This window comes from Seriola aureovittata, chromosome 3 (genome assembly GCF_021018895.1).
Source record: "Seriola aureovittata isolate HTS-2021-v1 ecotype China chromosome 3, ASM2101889v1, whole genome shotgun sequence".
NCBI classification, from domain to species: Eukaryota; Metazoa; Chordata; class Actinopteri; order Carangiformes; family Carangidae; genus Seriola; species Seriola aureovittata.
The window spans coordinates 29,404,949-29,428,210 of record NC_079366.1 but is presented as its reverse complement, the minus strand read 5'-3'; the positions used below and the strand labels follow the sequence as shown (position 1 = coordinate 29,428,210).

The following is a 23,262-nucleotide window of genomic DNA, read 5'->3' as shown; positions in this document are numbered from 1 at the left end:
TGCTGCAGAACAGGTCGGCCCAGAGTGAATACGGCCGTGTCACCTGGACCTGGAGATCTGGATCTGAGAGGAAGCAACAAGAATGTGTCTGTTCCGGCTGAACTGACACGTGAAATCACACAAATGGAAATGATAAAACTGTTACCTATGACGGATAAAGTGACTCCAGGTGAGTTGGTGAATCTCTTGTTTCGTTTGTGTTTGAATTTGAACTTGTACTCAGCCGAGTCGCTCTCCCTCAGGTCTGCGATCCTCAGGGTGCAGGTCGTCTTATCGCAGTAATACTTCACGCGACCCGTGTACTCCGGGTCTGTCCTCAGATCCACGGGTCCTTCGTCCTGCATATCACTAAACCACAATACCTTCTCAACCGGGACGGAGCGTCTCTTCACTGTGGACGGCCGTCTGTAGGAGCAGCGTATGTCCACCGTGGATCCTCTCACAGCGCAGATCTCAGCAGAAATGTAAGTCAACTCTGCGTCAGTCTCGTTCTGTAGCGCTGCAAACACAAGAGTCGTGATTCAGTCAGACCTGAACACACAGACGTGATGACGCCACTGTGAATAAAGCTCCATGAATCTGACTAGAGATCAGAGATAGAAGCAGCTCCTCCGTCAGTGATCAGTCACACTTGTCAGTTCATCAATGGTTAGTAACAAACAGGAAGTTAAAATAGATCATTCACATCACCTCATTTTCAAAAATGTAAAGAAACATGGGCTGAAAACATTTTTTTTTAAAAAATGGGGCTGACGTTAAAGCCCACAGTTTACCCCTCCCTGTATCCATGGCAACGTACTTCCTGTTTGTTGGTTAGTTGCTACCACTTCACAATAAGGTTTCCCTTGTGAAGGATTTATAAATGGTTTATAATTAGGTTATTAATTCTGTTGTTAACACTTTATAAATCATAAATAAACAATTATTAAACAGCTTTAATACATCGATGCAGGTTCACTATTTGGCAAGATGAAGTCAATGCTTACTACTCATTAATCTGGCTAATGAGTTACCACCATGTATAACTGGTAAAAAGAGCCTTATAGTAACTGATTAATAAATGCACTTTATAATAAAGCTCATTTTACCTGTTATAAAAGATAGTAACTCATTAGTAAAATTAATGAGTAGTAAGCATTAACTATATCTTGCCAAATAGTGAGCCTGCATCACTGTATGAAAACCGTTAACAATGATTTATTAAGTGTTAACAACCAAATGAACCGTTTATAAATCATTTATAAGGATAGTCTTATTGTTAAGTGCTACCGTTTAGTTTATATCTGTTCTCTTGTCCTGATGCGTCTGTGTGTTGAGATTTCCTGTCGTGTTGTTTAAAGTTTGTACTTTGCATCCATGGTTTGTGCTAAACTCTCAGAACCTTTGGGTGAGCTGCTCTAAAACAGGAAGTGAGCCACCTGTTGTAGACCCCCGGTAACATGGCTTCAAGGTTTGCATTTCATCCCGCCACAAATCTAGAAGTGACGGACTGAGAGTTCAGACCAGCCTCCCTCTGAAGTTACACAACTTCACTATGTGCCAACCGGCCTGAAAGGTAAATGAAGACGTACCGTACCTGACACACAGAGGAGGAGGAGGACGAGTCCACACGGTGCTGCTGCGCCTCTCATCTCTCCGCTTGTCAGGACACATCAGCAGGTAGAGCTGCACGGGGCAAATAATGTGTGGGGTTAGTGTCAACGCAGAGCTCAACGTCAAGATGAAAAGGATGTGGTTTTGAGATGAAAGAAAACCGGTTGTCAGAGCTGTAGAAAACACAGATCTGAGCTCAGACCTGGCACGGCTTCCTCCCTCTTCACATTACTGGAAAGCAAAACTTAAGTCAGCGTCCGCACTGTCAGTATCACAGCAGCTCGCCCTAACAGCTGCTGAGGGTGAAGACAGGAAAGTACAGAATGGAGTAACGTTTATATGAACCAGTCAGAGAATAAAAATGACAAAGTGGTGTAGTATCAATGTTTATTGATTTATTGTTTTGTGCAAATATTAAAAAAAAAAAAAAAAAAAAGAAAGTAAAAAGAGGAAAATAACTTCATTTTAAAGCAACTCAAGGAGGTGTTAGGATACAGAGGCTCAGAGATAGAGTTAGTCACAGAGCCGGTCTCCAGTTAATCCTTCTGATGACTCCTCAGAGCAGGAACCAGGAGTCCATCAGGCTTTTTCTGGGTTTTCCAAATGGAGCTACGAGCCTCCTCGGTGATGCTCCTCTGAGGATCTGCTTACGCTAGAAGTTTGAGTGTCACATGGATTTATTGCGTCTTCTCTGAGGTCGGGTCCCGGACCCTGTAAAGTGACTCCTGTCAGAGTCACAACTTCTGACTTCAGCCATCACACGTCTCTCTCTCTCTCTCTCTCTCTCTCTCTCTGTGTCTCTCTCTCTCTCTCTGTCTCTGTCTCTCTCTCTCTCTCTCTCATTCAGCGGTCAGTATTCTCAGGCACATCCTCCTGTTCATGTCCTCATTGTTCCTCTTCCTCCTTTTTCACTGTAAATCCTTCTTCAGTGTGTCTGGGTAGTTAGGGTTGCCATGTTTTCTTGTTTCGACCTTGCTGGTCTGGTATGTGCTTGAAGCGGCACCTGTCGCCATAGATACAGCCTGTGGTCCGCCAATAGAAGCACTCGTCTCCATTTACGGGCGCCCTCCGTCTGGACCTGCGTGGTCAGAACCAGAGGAGAGGGTCATGCTTCATGTGTGATGCTACTTCATGGAGAGTGTCAATAACCACTGGGCTCAGTGTTCACGTCTGTGGGAGTTGGGCTGATGTTCAATGATCATAACGAGCTGTCACACCAACATGTCTAACATTAATCCTGACTCTAACGTTAACCAGAACTCACCTCCAAACCTTCAACAGGTGAAAGATATAAGCGGGTAAAATGGCGTCAGTTTGTCAGGGCCCACCCTGAGTTCACACCTGCAGGTTGGAGACATTTTTGCAAAGAATTAAAAGTCGTCAGTACCCTGTGGAAGCTGAGCTCTGCTGTGTTCCTGCAGCGTTGGAGCTGAGGCCGGTGTCGGTCTTTTGTACGGAGGGCAGGGTTCGCTGGATCCAACGGTCTGGGTACCTCATCACCAGCTTGCTGCTCCCCAGCTCCACCCCCTGGGCAGGAGGACACAGGTTAAACTGACAAACTGCCACACTGACGTTTGTGTTCACCTAAAGACGACACGGCCCGTCACTCACCTGCAGCTTCTCCAGGGCTTTGGCGGCCATGTTGGCATTCTTGTAGTTGACGAAGGCACAGAAGCGCTCGTGAAGAACTCTGATGCTCTCTATCTCACCAAACCTGTAACCATGGAAACACAGAGCCTCTAACGTACAGCAAAGCAGTGTGTTACAGACACAACTGTCACTATTATAATTACAGTTTTACTCCTGTACCTCTAATCTTAAGCAGTGAGGTTTACCTACAGGTGACGCTGTGTGAAGGTGCAGATGTCTTAAAACACTGCTTCATTAGTACCTGCTCTGATTTATTATTTATTATTACTTAAATCTGCTTGGAAAGCGCCTTGAGATAATTAGAATTTGTTATGATTTGACTCTAAACAAATAAAACTGAATTGAAAATAAAAATTGAATTAATGATTTAGTTATGTGCATGAATATGATGCGGCATGACGTATTAATTTGTTATCAGCTACAACTAAAAAGTAAATTCATAACCCCGTCTTTACACCTTTAGACTGACACACACACACACACACACACACACACACACACACACACACACACACACACACACACACACACACATAGTGTTTTTACATTTTGAAGAGCTCCCAGAGGTCATTCTCTGTAACCTCCAATGTGATGTTCCCAACCCACAGAGAGCGACAGCTCCTGGAGGACGGAGGAGGAAGAGGAGGAGGAAGGAGGAAGAGTGAGAGAAGAAAACAGGGGAAGAAATGAAACACTGAGTAAGTTTCACACTCTCAGGCCTGGACCGAAACATTCTGTTTTCCTAAGAATCCTGAAGACACTGTTGTGATCATGTGTGATGTTCGTGGTGGTAGAACGTACCCGCTCTGGTTCTCCAGGTCTGTGTTCTTCAGTGCTGGAGGAGAGAGGAGACAGACAGTGAGATGTATTTTAAATGGTTCGTCACCGTGTTTCTCTGACCCGCTGCATTAATGTGGTTACTCCTCAGTGGACCTTCATCATTAAAATGAAGTTACTGTGTGTGGAGTTAATGATCTTGCTGCATGTTTTCATTAGAATAAAGAGGAGATTGCTTTTCTACTCTTGTTCCTGTCTCTAGTAAACTGATAAACACTACACCTGTCTGTGCCTCTTAAAACCCTCTAACTGCAGTTTTCTGTTTATAATAGGTTTTACCTCAGTTTTAGTAAATTAAACTAGTAAATAGTAAATATATGTATATAGTTATATTCAGCTTTTCTGTTGCGTCTCTCGGAGATGAAACTGAATCTGACTGTAACAGAGTGTTGCTGCCTCTGTGTGGACAGATGTGGTTCTTCATCTCCCTCTCACCTTTGGCCTCCGAGGAGGTGAGGACCGCCTGAACAGTGTTGAACTTCTCCAGCAGCAGTTTACTCTGCTCTTCCTCAAAACCCATCTCCTACAGGTGAAAAAAAAAAAAAAAAAGAAACTCAAAAGGCCAGAAGTTCCTGGTGGATCTGTCCTTTTATAAAATCCTTCTGGTCTCTCGTGAAGCTCCTCACCATGAGCTGCAGGATCCGGCAGGTCACGAGTTTACTGGACGCTTCTGTGATGTCCTGATCCAACTTCAATACCTGCTCCATTTCCTTCTCTGCCTCACTGTACCTCTGTGTGACACACACACACACACACACACACACACACACACACACACACAGGTCATCAGACTGTAGTTTAAGTTTTTACACAGGCGTGTTAAAAGAGGTCTTAGTCTGTTGTACGGCAGGTGCTGACCTTTAACCCCATCAGGGCACACCCCTTACGGAAGTATCCCTTCGGCCAATCAGGAGCCAGCTCGATGGACCTCTGAGCGTCTGATAGGGCGGAGTGGTACTGCTCCAGACACCAGTAACAGTAAGAGCGATTCCCATAGAACCTGAGAGACGAGAGGAAGACGCACTGAGACACAGACACACACCGGAAGTGAACGTGAAGGACACAGAGGGAAGTGAGGAAGTAACGTCAGGCATCAGGACGCGACCTGGGTCACATCTGAGCTCACCTGTGGTCCCTGGGGTCACAGTAGATGGCTTCTGTAAACATGTGCACTGCCTGGCTGTACTGGCCTTGCTGGAACATCTGGATGCCCTGCTCTGGATGTTGGACACACACACACACACACACACACACACACACACACACACACACACACACACACACACACACGTCTCAATCATCCTACTAAATCTAAATACTGAAGGTCCTGGTTAAGGACTATAATTTTACTTCTTCACACAGTGTGGATGAAACTAACTGGGAGAATGCGACTCCTGAAATTGTCTGTGATCTGCTAAAGAGAAGACGCGTCGCTCGCTGGTGTTGTATGAACTACAGAAACACTCGGTCCACCCGCAGGTGTGTGACGGAGTGAAGGATCTTCCCCTCACAAATGATCTTTGGGGCGCAGAGTACTCTTAGAATTAGTCTAACATTAATTAGCTGCAGCTGATATCACCTGTAACAGGTGCTCAGCTCCAGCAGAATTACTTTTGTAACCAGGACGTTGTCGTTGAGTAAGAACACACTCACTCACTCGCATCTCAAAACTTAAACTCGAAACAACTCAAACTTTCACAATTTGTATTAGTTGCAATGTCAGTAGAAAATACCTTCAAATTGATTCTGTATTTTTTATCCGAGTTAAAGTTTAAACTCATCTTTAACTATTATACTTCTATTTAAATCTAAAGTTTGACTCAACACAGCACATTACATAAAATGTCAAGCTATTGTAACTATGCTAATGTAAGTAATGAAATTATACTGATATGATAACGTGGTTAAAGGAGCATGAAGAATTAAATCTAAATTAACTTTATTCATTCTTTATTCAGTCATTAGAAGGACAAAAGGTAGATTTACCTGTCAGAGACTCTCCCCTCCTCTTCATTTCTTTTGTGCTCTCTCCCTGTAATCACAACACAGAGTTACAGCGCTGCAGTCTGGGTAACGTGATGTCTGTGAATGGAGAAAACGGGTTTCATACTCTCAGTCCTGTGTGATTGTACCTGGTTGCTCCTGGCCTCGTTCTCCTTGTTCTCTCTGGTGATCTGTGCCGTTCGGCTCTTCGGGCCCTTGAGTTTGATGTGGCTGGCAGCGTTAGCCACAAACGCGCTGCTGACGTCCCACTCCGGCTCCTGAAACACCCACAAGTAGCACAGGACACTGAATACAACAGACTCAGCATGTGATAACTACAGACCAACATTTAGATGTTGAGTAAATCAGTACGGGTCGTCTCTGAAGGTCTGTATCAGTCGTCCAGGTGCTGAAGCACATCTGGGGGAGCTGGATCCAAAACACCGGGCTGCGGTTTTTATGTGTGCTGCATGTGTGTTAAGTGTCGTATTATAATAAATAGGTTGAATGTTGCTGGAGCTGGTAGGAGCTCAGTGTCCTGCTCATGGACACTGCAGTCGTGGCTGAGAGTTTTGCTTTTATGACCTTATGTTTAACCTCTATAACCAGCATCAAACTAAGGCCCTGCTCCCTTGAATCGTCTTAAACAGTTCAGACGGTGTTGTTTGTATTGTGTGTGTTCATACCGGTCCCTTTATTGAAACTCTGCAGTGTAAACTTTTCTAGTTTGGTCGGTTTGAGCTGGGGAGCCAATCAGACGCAGGTGCAACGAGGTAACTGCACCGAGATACCTTAAGACAGAGGTGTTGGTCCTCTTCCAAGGAAAGTGTGGTGTGCTTCATTCAGCTTCATTCATTTTCTTAACTGGTATGAACACAAGAGATGGTAAATTATGGTAAAGAGTACAGACACGTCTCTTCATGCCTGTAAAGGAAAGAAACTGGACTTTTTTTTTTCTTCCATTTTAACTAAAGTTTAACAAAACTCGTGAGAACATGTGATTTTTGTTTATAAGCTCGTCTGTTTATGATGTAACAGTGTGAAAATACGTCACAAACCTAAGGAACCAATCCTGTCAATTAGTGGGGACGGGAAGGGGGCGGGGCTAAATAAACCCAAAACTGTGTCAGCCACTGCCAGTTACAAGCTAACAAACAACATACACAAAATAAAAGATGCTAACTACGCTAACGGTTCTGATCCGTCTGCTAGTCTCTGGTTCTGGTCTCAACAGACTCCTCATCTGAGTCTGGGTCTGACTGAGTCTCTCTGATGTTTCCTCTCTGCTCTTTCACCTGTCCACCTGGAGCCAGCAGGTGCTGGTGGGCGGGGCTTAAGGCCTGATCCAGAAGTGTAGATGTGCTTCAACACCCAGTTTTTATTTATTTATTTTTTTACTTTTTATGAGATAAATCATGTCAAAGATTTTTTTTTAACACAGTTTAAAACATGTCTGGTGAGGAGCTAAAAACCCATGTGTTTGTATGTAAAGGCAGAGTTCAGACACTTTCCTTAGAGTACTAAGAGTTATAAGACCTACTGACATTCAACAGACTTACAAATTAGGTTCGAGTAAACTCTCAGCATTAGGGTAAATGTGGCATGTGATGCAAGAAAATGTCAGTTTAGATCCATTTGTTTAACGACTTCCACGACCGATTAAGTTGCTGTTCCACAGTGATTACATTTCATTACTTGTGGACTTTACAGTGAGTGAGCAGAGAAGGACTCGACGTCTTGTTCATGAAGCCATCAGGTCACTCTGCTGCGTTAATACTTAGTCTCCAGGTACTTTGTGTTTTATGGTTCATTTTATTTTGAAGGAATGGGTGATATAACGGCCCTGGCTCCGACCCACCTCCTCTGAGGTCCTGTGAGGTAACTTGCTCTTGTTCTCCCCGGTCACGAGGACGGGGACTGATTCAGGGCTGCATTTGTTTCTGGGACGAACCTCGGTCCATTTCTCCTCCACTCTGAATTCCTCCTCACTGTTGCTCTCTGACCCCGCTCCGGCCACTTCTTCTTCTTCTTCCTGTTGCAAGTTTAAAAGCATCATTAGAAAAAAAGGCTGGAACAATATGCAAATATAAATCTTACTGCGATGCAGTTGTGAAAAAATTCGAAATGATGATGTGATTTTTGTTGGGTGTTTTAGCAAACAAGCATGTTCACTTTACATCTGAATATGATTTGTAGGTCAGATCTGTCTGTAGCAACACAGCGCTTCATTTATGGTCTGACACATTTTACCTTTATCAAAACATTGGAGCCCCTGCAATTTGGACATTCCTCTGGCCATACTGCAATTTAGATATAATTGTGCAGCTCTATTAGAAAATTACCCCCTAAAATAATTTTTTTTATTTTTATTTATTTATTTAAAAAAAAAAAAGAAGTAATTTTTTTTAATTAATAAAAAAATACACCCTAAAAAAAAAAAAAAAAAATATATATATATATATATATATATATTTTATTTTATTTTATTTTTTTAATTATTATTTATGTATTTATCTAAAAAAAAAGAGGAATTTTTTTTTTAATTAATAAAAAAATTACCCCCTAAGAACAGGAAGTCAAATATTTTTACTGGGGTTTAGAGAGGTGTTGTGTAAAGCCACCAGAATGAATGATAATGAGTGAGATTTAACATTCTTACTCATAAAGTAACTGGAGCTGGATTTGGTTCCTAAGTGGAATCACGTATTCTCGAATAGACCTGGACGTGACCTTGATGTAAAAGTGAATTAATGAAAACATTTCATTTTGCTGGAATTTTAGAAAATGGCTTGAAATCAGTGAAACAATTTAATAAAAGCATCACTATTGAATTTTATAGTACACATGTAGCAGACCACTTTTAAACACGTGCAGGTCTGTGTGTACAGATACGTATAGGCTAACATATATAAACATATAAACTCTTTCCAGACTTGTTGAAGAAATAGAGAGAAACAGCAGCTGCGGACAAAAAGACAGTTGTCATTCAGACTCTCTGTGATCTCACCTGCTCTAAAACATCCTCCATCCTCTCCTCTCTCTCCAGCTTCTTGCGTTCTTTCTGCCTCTGAAAGGAGAGTATGGACATGGTGGCTGTGGGATGGTACAGACACATGTACGGACGCAGGTGTGTCACAGACAGTGAGGAGACAGGTGTGGGAACAGCGATGGGCGGGGTGTGGTAAAATGTATGGAGAGGTAAAAGGAAGACAGGTAACGAGTGAGTGCAGTGACGTGTGGAACGTGGCAGGTACGTTTGTTTCAGTAACAGATAAACGTGAAGAATAAAAGACATGAGACGCAACATGGACGACAAAGACCAACCATTACATTTTCAGTTTGTTACTAAGTTTGTTTTGTTTTTTTTATTTGATTATTTATTTTACAGCGGATGTTAAAGTGTGATTATATGTCATTTTACTGAACTGCAGTTTGTTCTGTGTGATGTTAAATATTCCTGTCCTTAGAAAACACACTGCACCTCAGCTACAGGTGAAATGAATTATTTGTGTTTTTAAATATATTTCTTAAATGCTCTGTTTTGTTCTTGTTATTTTATTTAGTTATACTTTTTGTTTTTTACTCACTTTCTTTTTTGCTCTCTTCCTCTCAGCTTTCCTCCGTGCTTTCTCCTCATCATCCAGACCTTCCTCATTGTTCAGCATGACCTGGTCAGCACGTAATCACACACACACACACACACACACACACACACACACACACACACACACAGTATCTGGTGTTCAGCTTTACGAGACGAGACCCTGATCCAAGTTTTTATTGTACATTTAGTGTTTTTTTCTGATTATGTTCATACATGTCCAGTAAAGTATTTCTGTAAGCGAGTTCACACTGATCCACTTTATATATTAATCTTTCAGTCTACCTGTGATGAGTCTTGGCCTTTTCTTTTGTCTGTTTGGTCAGGAGCACCGTCCTGAGCCTCCATCTCATCCTCACCTGGCCCATCTACACACACACACAGACACACACACACACACACACACACACACACATATATTTTTAATGAATCAATGAATGCATCTCTTTAAAGACAGACGATTCTCTCTGTTTCTGTTTGTCTTGAGTGTGTGTATGTGTGTGTGTGTGTGTGTGTGAATGTGTGTGTGTGTGTGTGGACTTGCAATGCCTGACTGACACTTTCCCATGCAAAACTACACAGGTGATGGTGTGGCAGCTTGTGAGTGGGTGATCCTTTATTTAGCCTGATGTCTCGGTTCCTGTTTCTGAAGAATGAAAACATTCAGCGTCATGGCAGCAGTTTATCTGAGAAACTACCAAACAAAGGCAGTAAAATAACAGGTTTATGTACCGTAATGACCCACAAGAGTAAATTCAGCATTATCAGCACTGTGACGAATGCAAGAGGCCGGTAGGAACAGCATGAACAGTGATGACGAAGGTCCAACAATGCATCGCTTACGCAACATGACGAGCGTCGGTCGACTCTGCTCCATAAACCTTAAAAGGGCAATAAATATGCCAACATCTGGTTCCACTCTTTATTTGTTTGAACTGAAAAACTGTGCCTGTGGTCACATCAGTCTGTTTCATACATATCACTGTTAGAGGAGAAAACCACATGACGAAAACCCATCTTATCTTTGTCTGTTCAACATGCTAACTATGTTTAACTCATCCCACCAGCTCGCCTGCCACTTGGCAGCAAGATATGGACTGATCTGACATGTTATTGTTTTGTATATTTCAAATCCAATGCTTTCTAATAGTGAGTGGGCAGCCCCCAGTGTCCTCCAGCAACACAATGAACACAAACACACACAAACCATTTTTACACCTAATGCACGCTGTTGGGTTTTCTGGCAGCACTGATCGGCGGTTTCTTTTTCTTTGTCTTTTCCTTTGGCACATTTTATTTAATTTCATTTATGTCAAACAAAAATTTTATTATTTGCTAAAATTAGAAAATGTTGCATTAAGCACAGAACAATGTTTTTCTAATGTTTCCCCGAAGTTTCAAAGCCGTGAACAAAGGAATCAATTGAAAGATCTTTTCACTGCGTCTTAATTAATTAATTAGTCCAAAAAAAAAGTCGCAAGTTAACAAGTAGTACGTAGTATCAGTCTGATTGGACGAGATGTATTGGTGCATGTTTTAAGTGGCTCCATGCAAGTGTTTGTGTTGGAAACGGGAATCATTGCTCCCCTCATACCACACTAAGAGGCTGCCATGCCAGAAATATCCAGGGGCCTCTGGACAGAAATAGTGCTCAGCTACCTGGAAGCATATTTTAAATATTTAACTCCCTCACTCATGTTTACATCTCGGCTGAACCATGTTATCCCCACTGAGATTAATTCAGTTTATTTCTATCTACCAACCAGACACTGGGGTAAAAACCCAGCTCGGCTGCCAGCGGCTGCGTCATACATCAATTAGCTGGTGGTAAAATTTTCACTCAGCTGACGAGCGCCGACTTTGCATAAGCAGATCAGTTACCATGCGCTCACACCAACCAGCAACAAGAGACAAAAACAGATGGTCATTTCTCATTTCAAGTGACAGCTACAGGACGAAGAGTGACGTAGGCCAGAGCCTAACCCTGCCACTAACCTCTTTACATTACAATTAGAGTCCAATCAATACATTGGCCGATCAATGCATCAGCCAGTAATCTTCATCAATCATCAGAAATGTGAAAAATGTGTTTTAGATCATTCACAAACAGAACTGCCATGACATGATTTCACCAGCAGAGGGCACCAACTAGTTTCTTGTTCACAATACAAAACTTGGTCGGACGATATTTAAGTAACCAAGTTTAATGGATGCTCATCAAAATGTTTGTTTATTTGTAATGTTTATGTTAAAGAAGAATATTGGCCGATGTATCAATATCAGATTTTTTAACTGTCAAATATCAATTTCAGTATCGACAACAAAGAAATCTTTAAGTTTTTCTTACGCTGAATCCAAGTGAATTTTGCAAATCTGACTATGTTTAACTACAAACTGTAGATGTAGACATATGAATTATTTTGTAGAAATATTTGGGTTTTTTACACTCAGCATGATGTAAGTGCTGATTAAAAATGATTCCACTTCCTTTTCCCCACCCACTTCTGCTCAACCACATAATAAGGATTAAAGCAGGAGGCAGGCTGGGGGTGTTAAACACGGCCTGAGGAATAATACGAGTTGCAGCACCATCGAAGTTCTGATGGGAAATGTTATTTAAACAACTGACAATCATGATGAAGGCAGCTCGACTATTTGTGCCAAAACGCTGGCAGGAATCCGTGTAATTAAAATATGCACAAGTATCAGCAAGTCGTAAATCGTTTTATAAGACGGCTGACACAAGTTGAATAAACAAAATACAATATGCAAACTGCCTCGAGAGATTTAAATAACTGAAACCTTTACCAGACTTTTCTACTGAGATCAGCAGCAGCCTGTTGTCGAGTGTTTGTCTTTCTCTACATCCGTTTGTTTTATGTCATTTTCTTCCAGCAGAAAAATGATCATTGTAGTTTAATGCGGCTGAATCATCCTCTGACTGAAACTGAACATGTTCACAAACTTACATTTACGAGGATTTACTATAATCAAAGGAAGCAACATTTTAATTAGCCGGGAATGTAAACATGACATTTCTCCAATGCACAGATACATGTTTAGTTTTTGTCATTTCAGTACGAGAAAACTAATCATAAATTTGTGCTGCAGAGAGGAAGGAAGAAACTCAAGCTGAGTCAATGGGAATCACATTTTTAGTTAATTAAGTGAAACTGGATTTCTGCCACAGAGGCTGGCTACAGGCTGCGCTCACTCACTTCCAGAGCAGTCTGGAAACAAACATGTTTTCTCCTGCCCTCACAGCAATGAAAGGATCAGTCAGGAAACAAGGTCTCAGGTCTGGAGGTAGGCCTGGGAGGACACTGGACAGCAAGGCTCTTATCTTATCAGCCAGCTGCAAAAATCCCCTTTATGAAATTCCCTGATCTCATGAGGTGGAAATTCAGCCTTGAGGCCAGCGAGGCCTTCTCCATCCAAGACCTCCCTGACATGAAGCCAAGCCTTTACTTAACTGTTTCCTTCTGGTGTCAAGCAAACCTTTTGAATTATGTGTGAAATGTGTTGTAAGTGTTATCTCTCACCACCAGTTTGAACTGAACTTACTGAGAAAATAAAGGTGGGAAATCTCCCTAATTCTTCTTCACTTGCTTTTGTCTCTATATTTGGTGCTGAACATGTTTTACTTCAGGTATTTCATTGGTTTTACTTTTACTTTCTGTTCATGTTAACTACTAAGCCCTTCTACATTTATTACTGGTGCATAATTAAATGAGACACAATTATGTAATGTAACTTACTGCATACATTTGGCTGATATTTAAGTGTTCAGCGCTGAATCTGTGTATATAATTCATACAAAACAAATATTAAGCTGGGAAGGCGAGTTAAGACCAAATTCTTCTGGTTTTGAAACAACAATGACAAATACAGACTGTGTGTAAACTGTGTCATTTGCAGCTGTGTGTCAAAGTAATTCAATGGCAAATTACACTGTAATATATATATATATATATATATATATATTGTAAGAACACAATAGGAGTGAGACAGAAATTCTGCGCCAAAAGAAGAAAAACCAGAAAACATACAAATGCTAATGAATCTTAATAAGCTATCTTTGGTTTCTGATACTAAAACAATCATATCGATGATCACGGTCAAAATATGTGGAGGAACATATGGAAGGGTGCCGTGCAATCGGCGTGAAATCTGTCATCAGCAAGATACAGGTTTCATATCCTTTATGAAACTGCTGGTGCAGACGAACAGGCTGCATCTTCAGGATAAATGAGACATCAAAAGTTCTTGGAGGGAGGACAGTGTACTTGTATCAGACCAACACAGTCGTCCTCATTCAAACACAAGACGTTGACAGATGAGAGGCGATGGGAGAAACACTCTGTCCAGCAGTAGAGCGTCTGTTCAGGAGCTTCTGGAACGAGCAGAAACTGAATGTGTTTGGCATTAACACCAACAACACCACCTGACTCACAGCGAGAGCTGAGGCAGGTGAGCAGGAGAAACAACCAGAGAGGGAAGGATGTTTGTGAGGGTGTAACGTAACACGCCTGTTTTAAAACAACAATCCACATTTAGCCAAAGACAAAATACAGGTTTGTCACTGAAATACACCCATAACATAAAATCACTAACATGAGAACAGCCTATAGACGACGCCACCAACTATTTTACAGTATGGTATTGCTCTTCAGAGGAGAGCGGCCTTCCTGAACTCACATGAAGGTGGCCTGTGTGAATGTGGATATATAAAACTTTAAAATAATAAATAAAATTGTGACGGTTTACGTTTTTGTGAATGAACAGACGTGACAAAACAGATCTTCAATCTCAAAAAACTCAGCAGTCCACCGACATCTGAAGGACGAGGGGTCGATGGTTTGAAGGAGGAATTGAAGAAGCCGACGTTAATATGACCCCAATTATCAGCCACTTGTGCGGTCTCACTCCCCGGACAACTTAACACGACTCTCCTTAACGACCCTCAAGGTGTTAATGACCCCACAGGAACTTAAAAGCCTGGGACTCCCCCGACTAGCGAGCTAGAACTGACGAGTCCTTTCAAACCAGTGGCGAAACGTCCGACTGCTTTCGTAAAGGCCGAACACTAAATGAGAGCGATGACAATTAACTGCACACACCTGTGGAGTCCTGAGAAGAAGTCTCATCAGGTAATGAAGTGAGTTTTCATCAAACTCTGAATATAAATTAATGCTGACAGCGTCTTGAGGGAAGTTTGTGATTTGTGACACACTGTCTGGCCTTAACGTGAAAACAGCCTCATGTGTCATCGGGGCGTCGGCAGCTGCGTAAGTTTTAAATACCTGGGACTCCCCACTAGTCAGCAGAACTAAAGAAGACGAGTGACGAAACCTCTTCAGGTCTACAGTTTCAGTCCAGTGGATTGTTAATTCTGTTATTTTACTCCAGCTTTACAAGCCACAGCTTCTGGATAAATGTAAATTAACTTGTCAGCTTACAACATTGAGTCTTTGCCTCACTATCTATAGAAAATCTAAATCCATACGCAGATGTGTCACGTCGAGAATTCACTTTCTATCCAGTCTGTCAACTTTAAGAAAAACATCTCACTCAACTTTCCTTTTTCCTGCAGGAATAAATGTTAAAAAGTCTAAGTTACTGCTTCCCGACAGTCACACACATGTATACACGCAGCACCAAGACAATCCAATCTGTGCACCACAACCAAACAAAATAAATAAAAAAAATACCACATGTATTTCTGATCACAATTACCAACACATATTGTTTTGATTTGAATACCGACCGCCCCACAGCCATCAACGGGATTCAGCAGAGGGGGAAGAAGAAAAACCGCTTGTGAGATGTGACTGCTGTCATATGACGCCTTTCCTTAAAGACACCTCTCTGATGAAAACTCATTCTGACATGATTCAGTGAGGTCTTACTGGTTTTCATTCATCTTAGATTTGTAATATTTACTCAGCAGATTAAACACCATGGAAACTCTCAAATCAACTACGACAGACAACAAGCCAGGTTTCCACACGCTGAGGAACATTGTGTGCATGTGAGCTCATGTGTAATCAGCAAAGTGTCCACAGACTCGCAGTTTTCTTAAGCTGTGCCACATACTGTCGGATTTATTAAAAGGTAGCGCTCTATGTCTGCTGTTTTATTTCAACGACAAAAATGTAGAGGGGGGGGGGCAAATAGTCCAGAATGAGCTGTGTGTAACAAACCATGTGTCACTGTTTGATATGAAAACCACCTGTGGGGAACAGCAGCGGTTCTTACAGGGCGGCCTTGACAGCTTCCTCCCCCTATTCAAACACACACCCATTTAACACACACATGCCATTCTCAGCATCAGGGTTTTCAGTTGTTGTCTTTCCGTTTACGGTACATGCAGAATAAAAGATGAGAATACGTTGTACTTTTTTAGTGAATTCAGAGTTTTTAAGAGTTGAATGTTCAGGATAACGCCAGTAGAAATAAGTCAAATCAAACACTAAACACTATCCTCTATTGTTGACACTAAAAATACAGTGTTTAGGATAATTATGTCCTCAAATAAAAAGTTATTATTGAAATAGTGGCAGGCAGGGTGAGTGAGAACAAACAAAGGCTGGTCTGAAACAGAGGCCACAGTCATGCAACACTCTCCACTCTGAATTTATCTCTCCAACACAAGTGCTGTTCTCACACGCTGTTTACTGTTTGCTGCCATTACTGAAATTCAGCACTTCCTGTAGATGTTTCATAATACGAGTCTTCCAGGAAAGTGAAAGCGTTCGGCCGCCTGAACGGCTGGAAGGGTTTTAATGTGAAACAACAGTGACGTGACAACAACAGCAAACGGGATCACTTCAGAGCACAAAGAGGCGTCTGACTAAAATCTGATCAAATTCTTTATTAAAACAATTTTTGTTTATGATAACAAACTATTTAGCTGAGGTGGTAAAACACCCACATCCTTACACGTCTCATCTTATGATCAATTTTGTTAATAGAATAAAATTTAAAAAAAAAACAGCCAAATTCAATCCATATAATTATATTATTGTAAAATATCACATGAGAGTTTCATTATTTTCTATTATGTTAGTGGACAAGGTCTTTGTTTCTGCCAACATGGCTCACGCCCACGACAAATCACTGCAGGAAATCCCGTCCTGTGTCAGACACCGGCCTGGTTCTCGCTTCACTTTAGGTCAGTAAAGGCTCCGCGCATTGATTAGGAAAAGAAAGAAAATGTTCAGTATATGTGGGGTCATATTTCAGAGACAAATTTCCACATGTTTTCTGAGGCTGTGTTTACGTCAGTAATGTGTTAATAGAAGAGATAGATTCTTTCATTATGACTGAATGAATCAAAATAAGCTTTAATTCAAAACTCCACCAGGGCTGGACCATAAAATATGCTGTAAGAACATGTAAGTTTATCAACTGTGGGATATTTAGTCATAATATTATTGTTATTATTATTATTATTATGATTGCCACATACAATAATTTAATAGCCTATTATTATGGAAAATGCTGACTGCATTATGACATTACTGTCTGGTTATTTAATTAATTATCAATTTCTAAATTGATTTTCCAGAAAATAATATCACAATTATATTAATATTTAGTGATATAAAATTACATATTCTGTGATGGAAGATTTGATAGAGGACCCGCCTCAAAGTCAGACTCCTACAGTTACATATAAGAATGAATACACCTGTAATTTATATGGTCAGAGTGAGTCTGCACACCTTTAAACAAGACCTGAAAATAACCACAATAATAAAAAGGTAATTTGATTGTTATTACAAACTACAGCAGCATTAACATTCAAAGCTCTCTCTCTCTCTCTCTCTCTCTCTCTCTCTCTCTCTCTCTCTCTCTCTCTCTCTCTCTCTCTCTCTCTCTCTCTCTCTCTCTCTCTCTCTCTCTCTCTCTCTCTCTTCTCTCTCTCTCTCTCTCTCTCTCTCTCTCTCTCTCTCTCTCTCTCTCTCTCTCTCTCTCTCTCTCTCTCTCATTAGCCAAATCATTTCAAGGAACAGGAAGCTCGAGGCTAATGAGTGTCCATGGTGAATGTGCCCCTCCCTTGGCCCGTGCACTGAATGAATGACACACACACACACACCCAAGACACAGAAACAAATAAAAACAAAACCAACACACATGAAAGTCGTTGGTGGAGACTGAGGTGCTCTCCTCTGACTCATCAGCAGATATTCGTTCTACGCAGGAACAAGACAAACAACTAGGATCCTCCGCTGCAGTGAGATCACACGAGGTCACCTGACACCTGCAAATGTCCACGATACGTTTCTCTAAGTCAGTGCTACGTTCATTTTCTTTTCCTGATTTAACAAAGTCACATCGACTCAAGGTCTTCTTACTATCTTCTTCTAGAGCAGTCTTAATAAGTGTGTGGCTGAAAGCTCTGGAAAAACATAGTAAGTAGACCTTGAGTCTATCATTTTGTGAAATCAGTGATCATATCGCATAGCTGACTGAGATAAAGCCACACATATTCCACATCTCTACGTTTTATTTTTAACTCTAAAGCTTGTCTAATGTAATGATGAAGAACACAAGATCTGTAAAAGCTCTTCAAAAAGATAGTAAGAAGACCTTGAGTCCAGATTATTTTGTCCAATCAGTGATGGTGGCTGACTGAGATAAAGCCACGCATCTTTCATACTTCGAAAAGTTTTTAAAACTCTACAGCTCATGGAAAGTGATGATGAAGACCCCTGGTTAAAGGCTATACAAAAATCTAGTAAGTAGGCCTTGAGTCAAGTCAATTCAGTGACTGTAATGCAGCTGATTTAGATAAAGCAACACATCTTTCATCATTGTTAAAACTCTGCAGAGTCATGGTGACAACCACAAGATGCAGTTGAAAGCTCTGGAAAAAAAAGAAGCCAGCAAGTAGACCTTGAGTTGAGATTACTTTGTCAAACTACAATTTCCATGAAAGAATTAACTTTCATGCTTAGTGGAATAAAATGTTAAATATCAGCTGTTTCTTACTAGGAAAAAAAAGAGGCATATGAAGGAATGTGAGGAGATAAAAAGGAGCTTGTGAGACCGTCCAAGGACGAGAGGTCTGACAAACACTGTGGGGAACTCACACTGAAATAAACCTAATTTATGTCTGGAAGAAATAAACGACACAGCTCAAAATGTGACTGATGATTTTTTACAGTTTTTAAAGGAGGTTATAATGTAGGTCATTAGTCACTTCGGTTGAGTCTAATATTGCTGCTGATTTCTGACGACTAGTAAGTAAGTTCAAGGGCGGATCAATGGACTCTGAATTAGACATAAAAACCTTTTTCCTGTTGTCCATTGAAGATAATTTTGTCATGTACATTACCCTGCTTACTGCACAACTACTAGATATTCGTCATTTGAAGTTAAATAAAATTGTATGTGTTCTAGATCATTTGAGAAATCAACAAACTTCTTGTGCACTGAAGATGCAATAAAACGGATTTATAATCCGAGGCAGAAAACAAAGGTATTTTTGGGTTTTACATTTGGCCAGAATGAGCAGAAGGTCTTAAGATTATGTCTCTTCACATCATGAGAAAAGATTAACTGCATGCAAATGACAGTTTACAAAAAGAAAAATGTAAAATTTAATCTTTGGAGACTCCTTCAGCTAAATCTCTCCTGCTCAGCACTATCAGTATTTTTCATAATCGAAGGTCATTGTTTTTATTTTAGGACGTTACGCTTGTATCATGGGACCAGGTTGAGTGATGTAACTTTTATAAGTCCAGGGATTCCCTCAGGAAATAGTTTTAGTCTTTGCAGTGTGAGATATCAACTCTTTTCTCTTTATAGTTACGGTTTCAGTCAATGATTATTCCTGAAACATGTTCCTCTTATAATGTAATATTCAGTCTGTTTTTTCAGTATCAAAGCAGGTTTATGAAATATTAACTGTTGGTTTGGTTGAGATATCAATCGAAGCTTTAATGTATCCTCTGTTACGTGAATGCCAGAGTTATTTTTGATCTGGTGATACTTAAAAGGTGCAATTGTCGTCAAACCAGTTTCAGTGCATTCTTGCATGGTTACTGCACAACTCATTTGCCAGTCAAATATTTGAGTTAGGTTTATTACATGCTGCCAGATGAATTTGGCATGATGATCAGAAACATAAATTAACTCAAATGAATTTGTAATAAGTGACACACAATAAAATACAAACCACAATAACAGCAGATCCAAAGCTAAAAATGCTGCAGAATAAAGGGCTAAAATATGAACCATATGGCGTCCAGAATTAGTGCAATGCGCTGGGAGAAGAGGCAGATTTTCTACATGCCATTCTTGATATTGGATGACTAAACTTAAAAGGGGTCCAGTAAAGCAAGCAGACAGTTACCAGCGCCTCCATAATCATCCTCAGTAACTACAGGGCCTGTATTCAAGTCTGTTTCCACTTCCAGTAATGAATTCCATAGCACTGCCCTCCATGTTTGGAGTTTGGGCTTTAGTGTGGTTAATGTTCTGTTATTATTAGGCATCAGAGATGAGTGGTTGGTGTTTGGGTAAAAGTTGGGTTATGGTAAGCATGGCACAAGATGGCCGGTTGGGGTTAGGTACGATGGCACTACAAACTGACTCGACGATCCAGTGTGATTTAATGTAACACTGAATTTTATAATGATATTGACAAAGAAGCTGTATCTAATATTGATCTTTTGTGAATCCCTATGAATGTGACATAAGGGCGGGTAACAGAGGAAAAAGACTTCAACACAACACTGGTAATAACTTGCATCTAACAGACTCTGGCGTTCCTTACATGCAATTTCTGAGCCCAACAACAGGCATAATAAATTCACTGTCAGGCATGTTTACTTGTGTGTTTCACCATGTATAATTGGCCTCTTTGTATAACACAAAACATATTGTGAATTGTTCCAAAAAAATCCCCCTTTTTCTCTAGAAATTTGCTTTACTGGACTCAAAGCAATTCAACCTACCAGACTCATACAACCTGTGAAATACTGTATGTTACAGTTCAAACATACATTCACTGTCTCTTCATAAACAAAGGCTGAAACAGAAATATGGGTGCTTGACATTCAAACACACAGCTTTCTCTCCTCTCTCTATCCTTTAAATAAAATGCCACTTACACAGGAAAAACAAGCAAACCATAAAAACAACAAACCTAAAAATAAAACTTTGAAAGTTAATTCTGTCAGAATTATGTGGGAAATCATTCATATTAACCACTTAACTAGACAACCTAGCTATTTGCTGTATTCAGTTGTTAGCAAAAGAAAAGTTAGTGTCCACAACATTGAATATTTCCATTTAACTTCAGTGTATAGCTACTGTACACCACATACTGTAGCCTGTGTTGGCCATTTTTAAATACTTTTACCCATTTCTCAAACGCTATTTATGGGCTGTTGTATCAAATTTAACGGTTCAACACGGGTTATCATTGCTAACTCATCCTGAGAGACAGTGGCTTTGAGATAGCATCACAAATCACAGCTAAACTCCACTTTACAGAAGTTGTTAACGGCTCAGTGGCGGGTTTACTCACCGCCTCCTAAGCCCAGCAGCCGGCAGATATCTCTGGTGAACTTCATCAGGTTTTACCGCCCAGCATTATCGGAACAACACTCGCAATAAAAACTTAAACTGTTACGCCCGTAAGACACGACACTTTCTCGGTCTTCATTTAGCGGTGACACTTCGCCGGTGAAGCTACCGGTTCATGTGAAATATCGGTGATCCCCCCTCCGCTCCGCCTGTCCAGTCACCGCTGTCGAAGCTAACCGCCGTTGAGACAAAAGTCACTTCCGGTCGTAGCTTTCAACAATAAAACAATGACGGGCAGAATTTGAAGATGACTTCCGGCGGCATCCGTAAAGAATTAAAAGCTCAAAAGCAGGTGATTGGAGATAATGGCCTTTGATTGACAAGGCAGAGTTTGAGAGGTGTGTCTCACCGCTGATGCCTGTTTTTAACCAGGTGTAAGAAGCAGTTACCGTCACTATGGCAACCAGTAGCAGCTGGCCACACACAACTGATTTAGATCAGCTAATTTGACTTGCGCACAAACACACACACACACACACACACACACACACACACACACACACACCATCCATTAATCATTATACAGTTTAGCTCCAGCTATAAAACTAATCAATGTATTTTAACTATGATGGAAGTTACTGAGACAGAAACTTTTAAACCCAGTGTCATTTAGTCTTCTACACATTCTTACTTTCCAGCAAAAAAAAATTCAATTTTAAAAAGTTCACAAAAAGTAATATTTTGATTTTGCTTTTTTTTTTTTTTTACAACCTTCATATATTTTCTTTAATCTCAGTTCAAGTTTCAGGCATAGGCTATTGCATGTCATTCATAAAGCAATGCAGTTTGGCTTAGGCTTTGCATGTAGTAATGCAGCTCAGTCACCAGTTTGCATTCTACAGGCCTTTTCCTTTTCCCCCATCACTTCATTCCACTTCCATCTGCTTCCTCATACAAATTCAAGCCAGCAAGGGCAGGTGAGCCACATGCAAAAATGTTAGAAATGTCTACATGGAAGCATACAATTAAAAAAGAAATATAAACTATCCAATCTTTTTATTTCAAGGAAATTCTTGTAGAAATCCAAAATGCTTATAAAGTCAGTTTAGCAGTTTCAGAACTTTGTGCCTATTTTCCCATGAGGGGCAAACCGACTCGTCTTGCCAAGAAATGAGAAATATTCTGAGAACAACAAACTGTAAGCCATCTGGTATTTCCTGGCATGCTAACACACTTAAAACTGGAAAGCAGTTGTCTGGTATGGATGGAATGAATAATTGTGTGAATCGATGAAACCCTGACACTGCAACAACTGTATACTGACACCTCTATCCACTGCCCTGTAATATTGTACTGTGGGGTGCAGGTTAGTTTGTATGTGGTGTTAAGGATTATATCCACATTGGTATGAACAGACTGTGACGTTGTTTTCTTCTGTATTGTATTTTGAATAAGTGCTGCAGTTTTAGTTTTGGATGGTCCAAAAACAATCTAGTTTAATGCAACATAAACAACTGCTGTATTACATGTGTTGAATACACCTGTGGTCTTGAATGCAAAATTGAAAATGAACGACTGAGTCTGACATACAGCACAAAGCTCTCCGAGCTTTCTACATTCAGAAGCTTTTACAATTTAGCACTTAAGACTTCATGTTGCCAAAATTGGGATGATTTTCATGTCATATCAAGCTGTCAGTTACACAATAAAGGGTCCCCAAAAAGTAAATTCACAAAGCTCTCTATATGTGAATGCAACCAAGCCAACAAGGTTGACATCCTTCTCCGTTCACCACCGTATAGTAAAACCAATTTAAACAGAATAGAGTAAGAATTAAGTGGGAGTAAAGTACTGATAGAATTTATGATGCACATGAGCGTCATAGCTTTGAAAGCAAATCAAATAAGCAAAAGATGTGGTGGAAATTCATTAGAGACAGACAATGTGTTTGGAATCTAATCAGAAAGTAGAAATAATGATGCATGAACATCCATTTTCATTTTCATGCAAACCTGGTAGCAGCTACAATATATACTTTAAAGGATGTGGGTTCTGTG

At 40.5% G+C, this 23,262-nt stretch overlaps 1 protein-coding gene and 1 long non-coding RNA gene across 4 annotated transcripts; one reads left to right on the top strand and one right to left on the bottom strand.

Annotated features, from left to right (window-relative positions):
- The first annotated feature begins 77 nt into the window (after nucleotides 1–77).
- Nucleotides 78–4,517, top strand: LOC130165956 (uncharacterized). Its single transcript, XR_008827077.1, has 4 exons — nucleotides 78–169; nucleotides 243–464; nucleotides 3,852–3,941; nucleotides 4,491–4,517. It is a non-coding gene; the product is annotated as an uncharacterized LOC130165956 (long non-coding RNA).
- LOC130165693 (uncharacterized) lies at nucleotides 2,013–21,455 on the bottom strand. Of its 3 annotated transcripts, XM_056371117.1 has the most exons (16): nucleotides 21,207–21,454; nucleotides 9,950–10,032; nucleotides 9,651–9,731; nucleotides 9,071–9,130; nucleotides 7,922–8,095; nucleotides 6,213–6,341; nucleotides 6,067–6,112; nucleotides 5,207–5,297; nucleotides 4,939–5,080; nucleotides 4,707–4,811; nucleotides 4,516–4,603; nucleotides 4,045–4,078; nucleotides 3,790–3,864; nucleotides 3,205–3,307; nucleotides 2,981–3,120; nucleotides 2,017–2,671 (listed from the first exon to the last, which is right to left on the bottom strand). In XM_056371117.1, exons 1-16 carry the CDS (start codon nucleotides 21,250–21,252, stop codon nucleotides 2,536–2,538), a joined length of 1,533 nt encoding a protein of 510 aa, XP_056227092.1. In that variant the 5' UTR covers nucleotides 21,253–21,454; the 3' UTR covers nucleotides 2,017–2,535. The 3 variants fall into 3 exon arrangements, with proteins under 3 accessions (XP_056227094.1, XP_056227095.1, XP_056227092.1); XM_056371119.1 differs by lacking the exon at nucleotides 9,071–9,130 and having other exon boundaries at nucleotides 2,013–2,671; nucleotides 21,207–21,455; XM_056371120.1 differs by lacking the exon at nucleotides 21,207–21,454 and having other exon boundaries at nucleotides 2,013–2,671; nucleotides 9,071–9,156; nucleotides 9,950–9,983.
- Nucleotides 21,456–23,262: the final 1,807 nt, after the last annotated feature.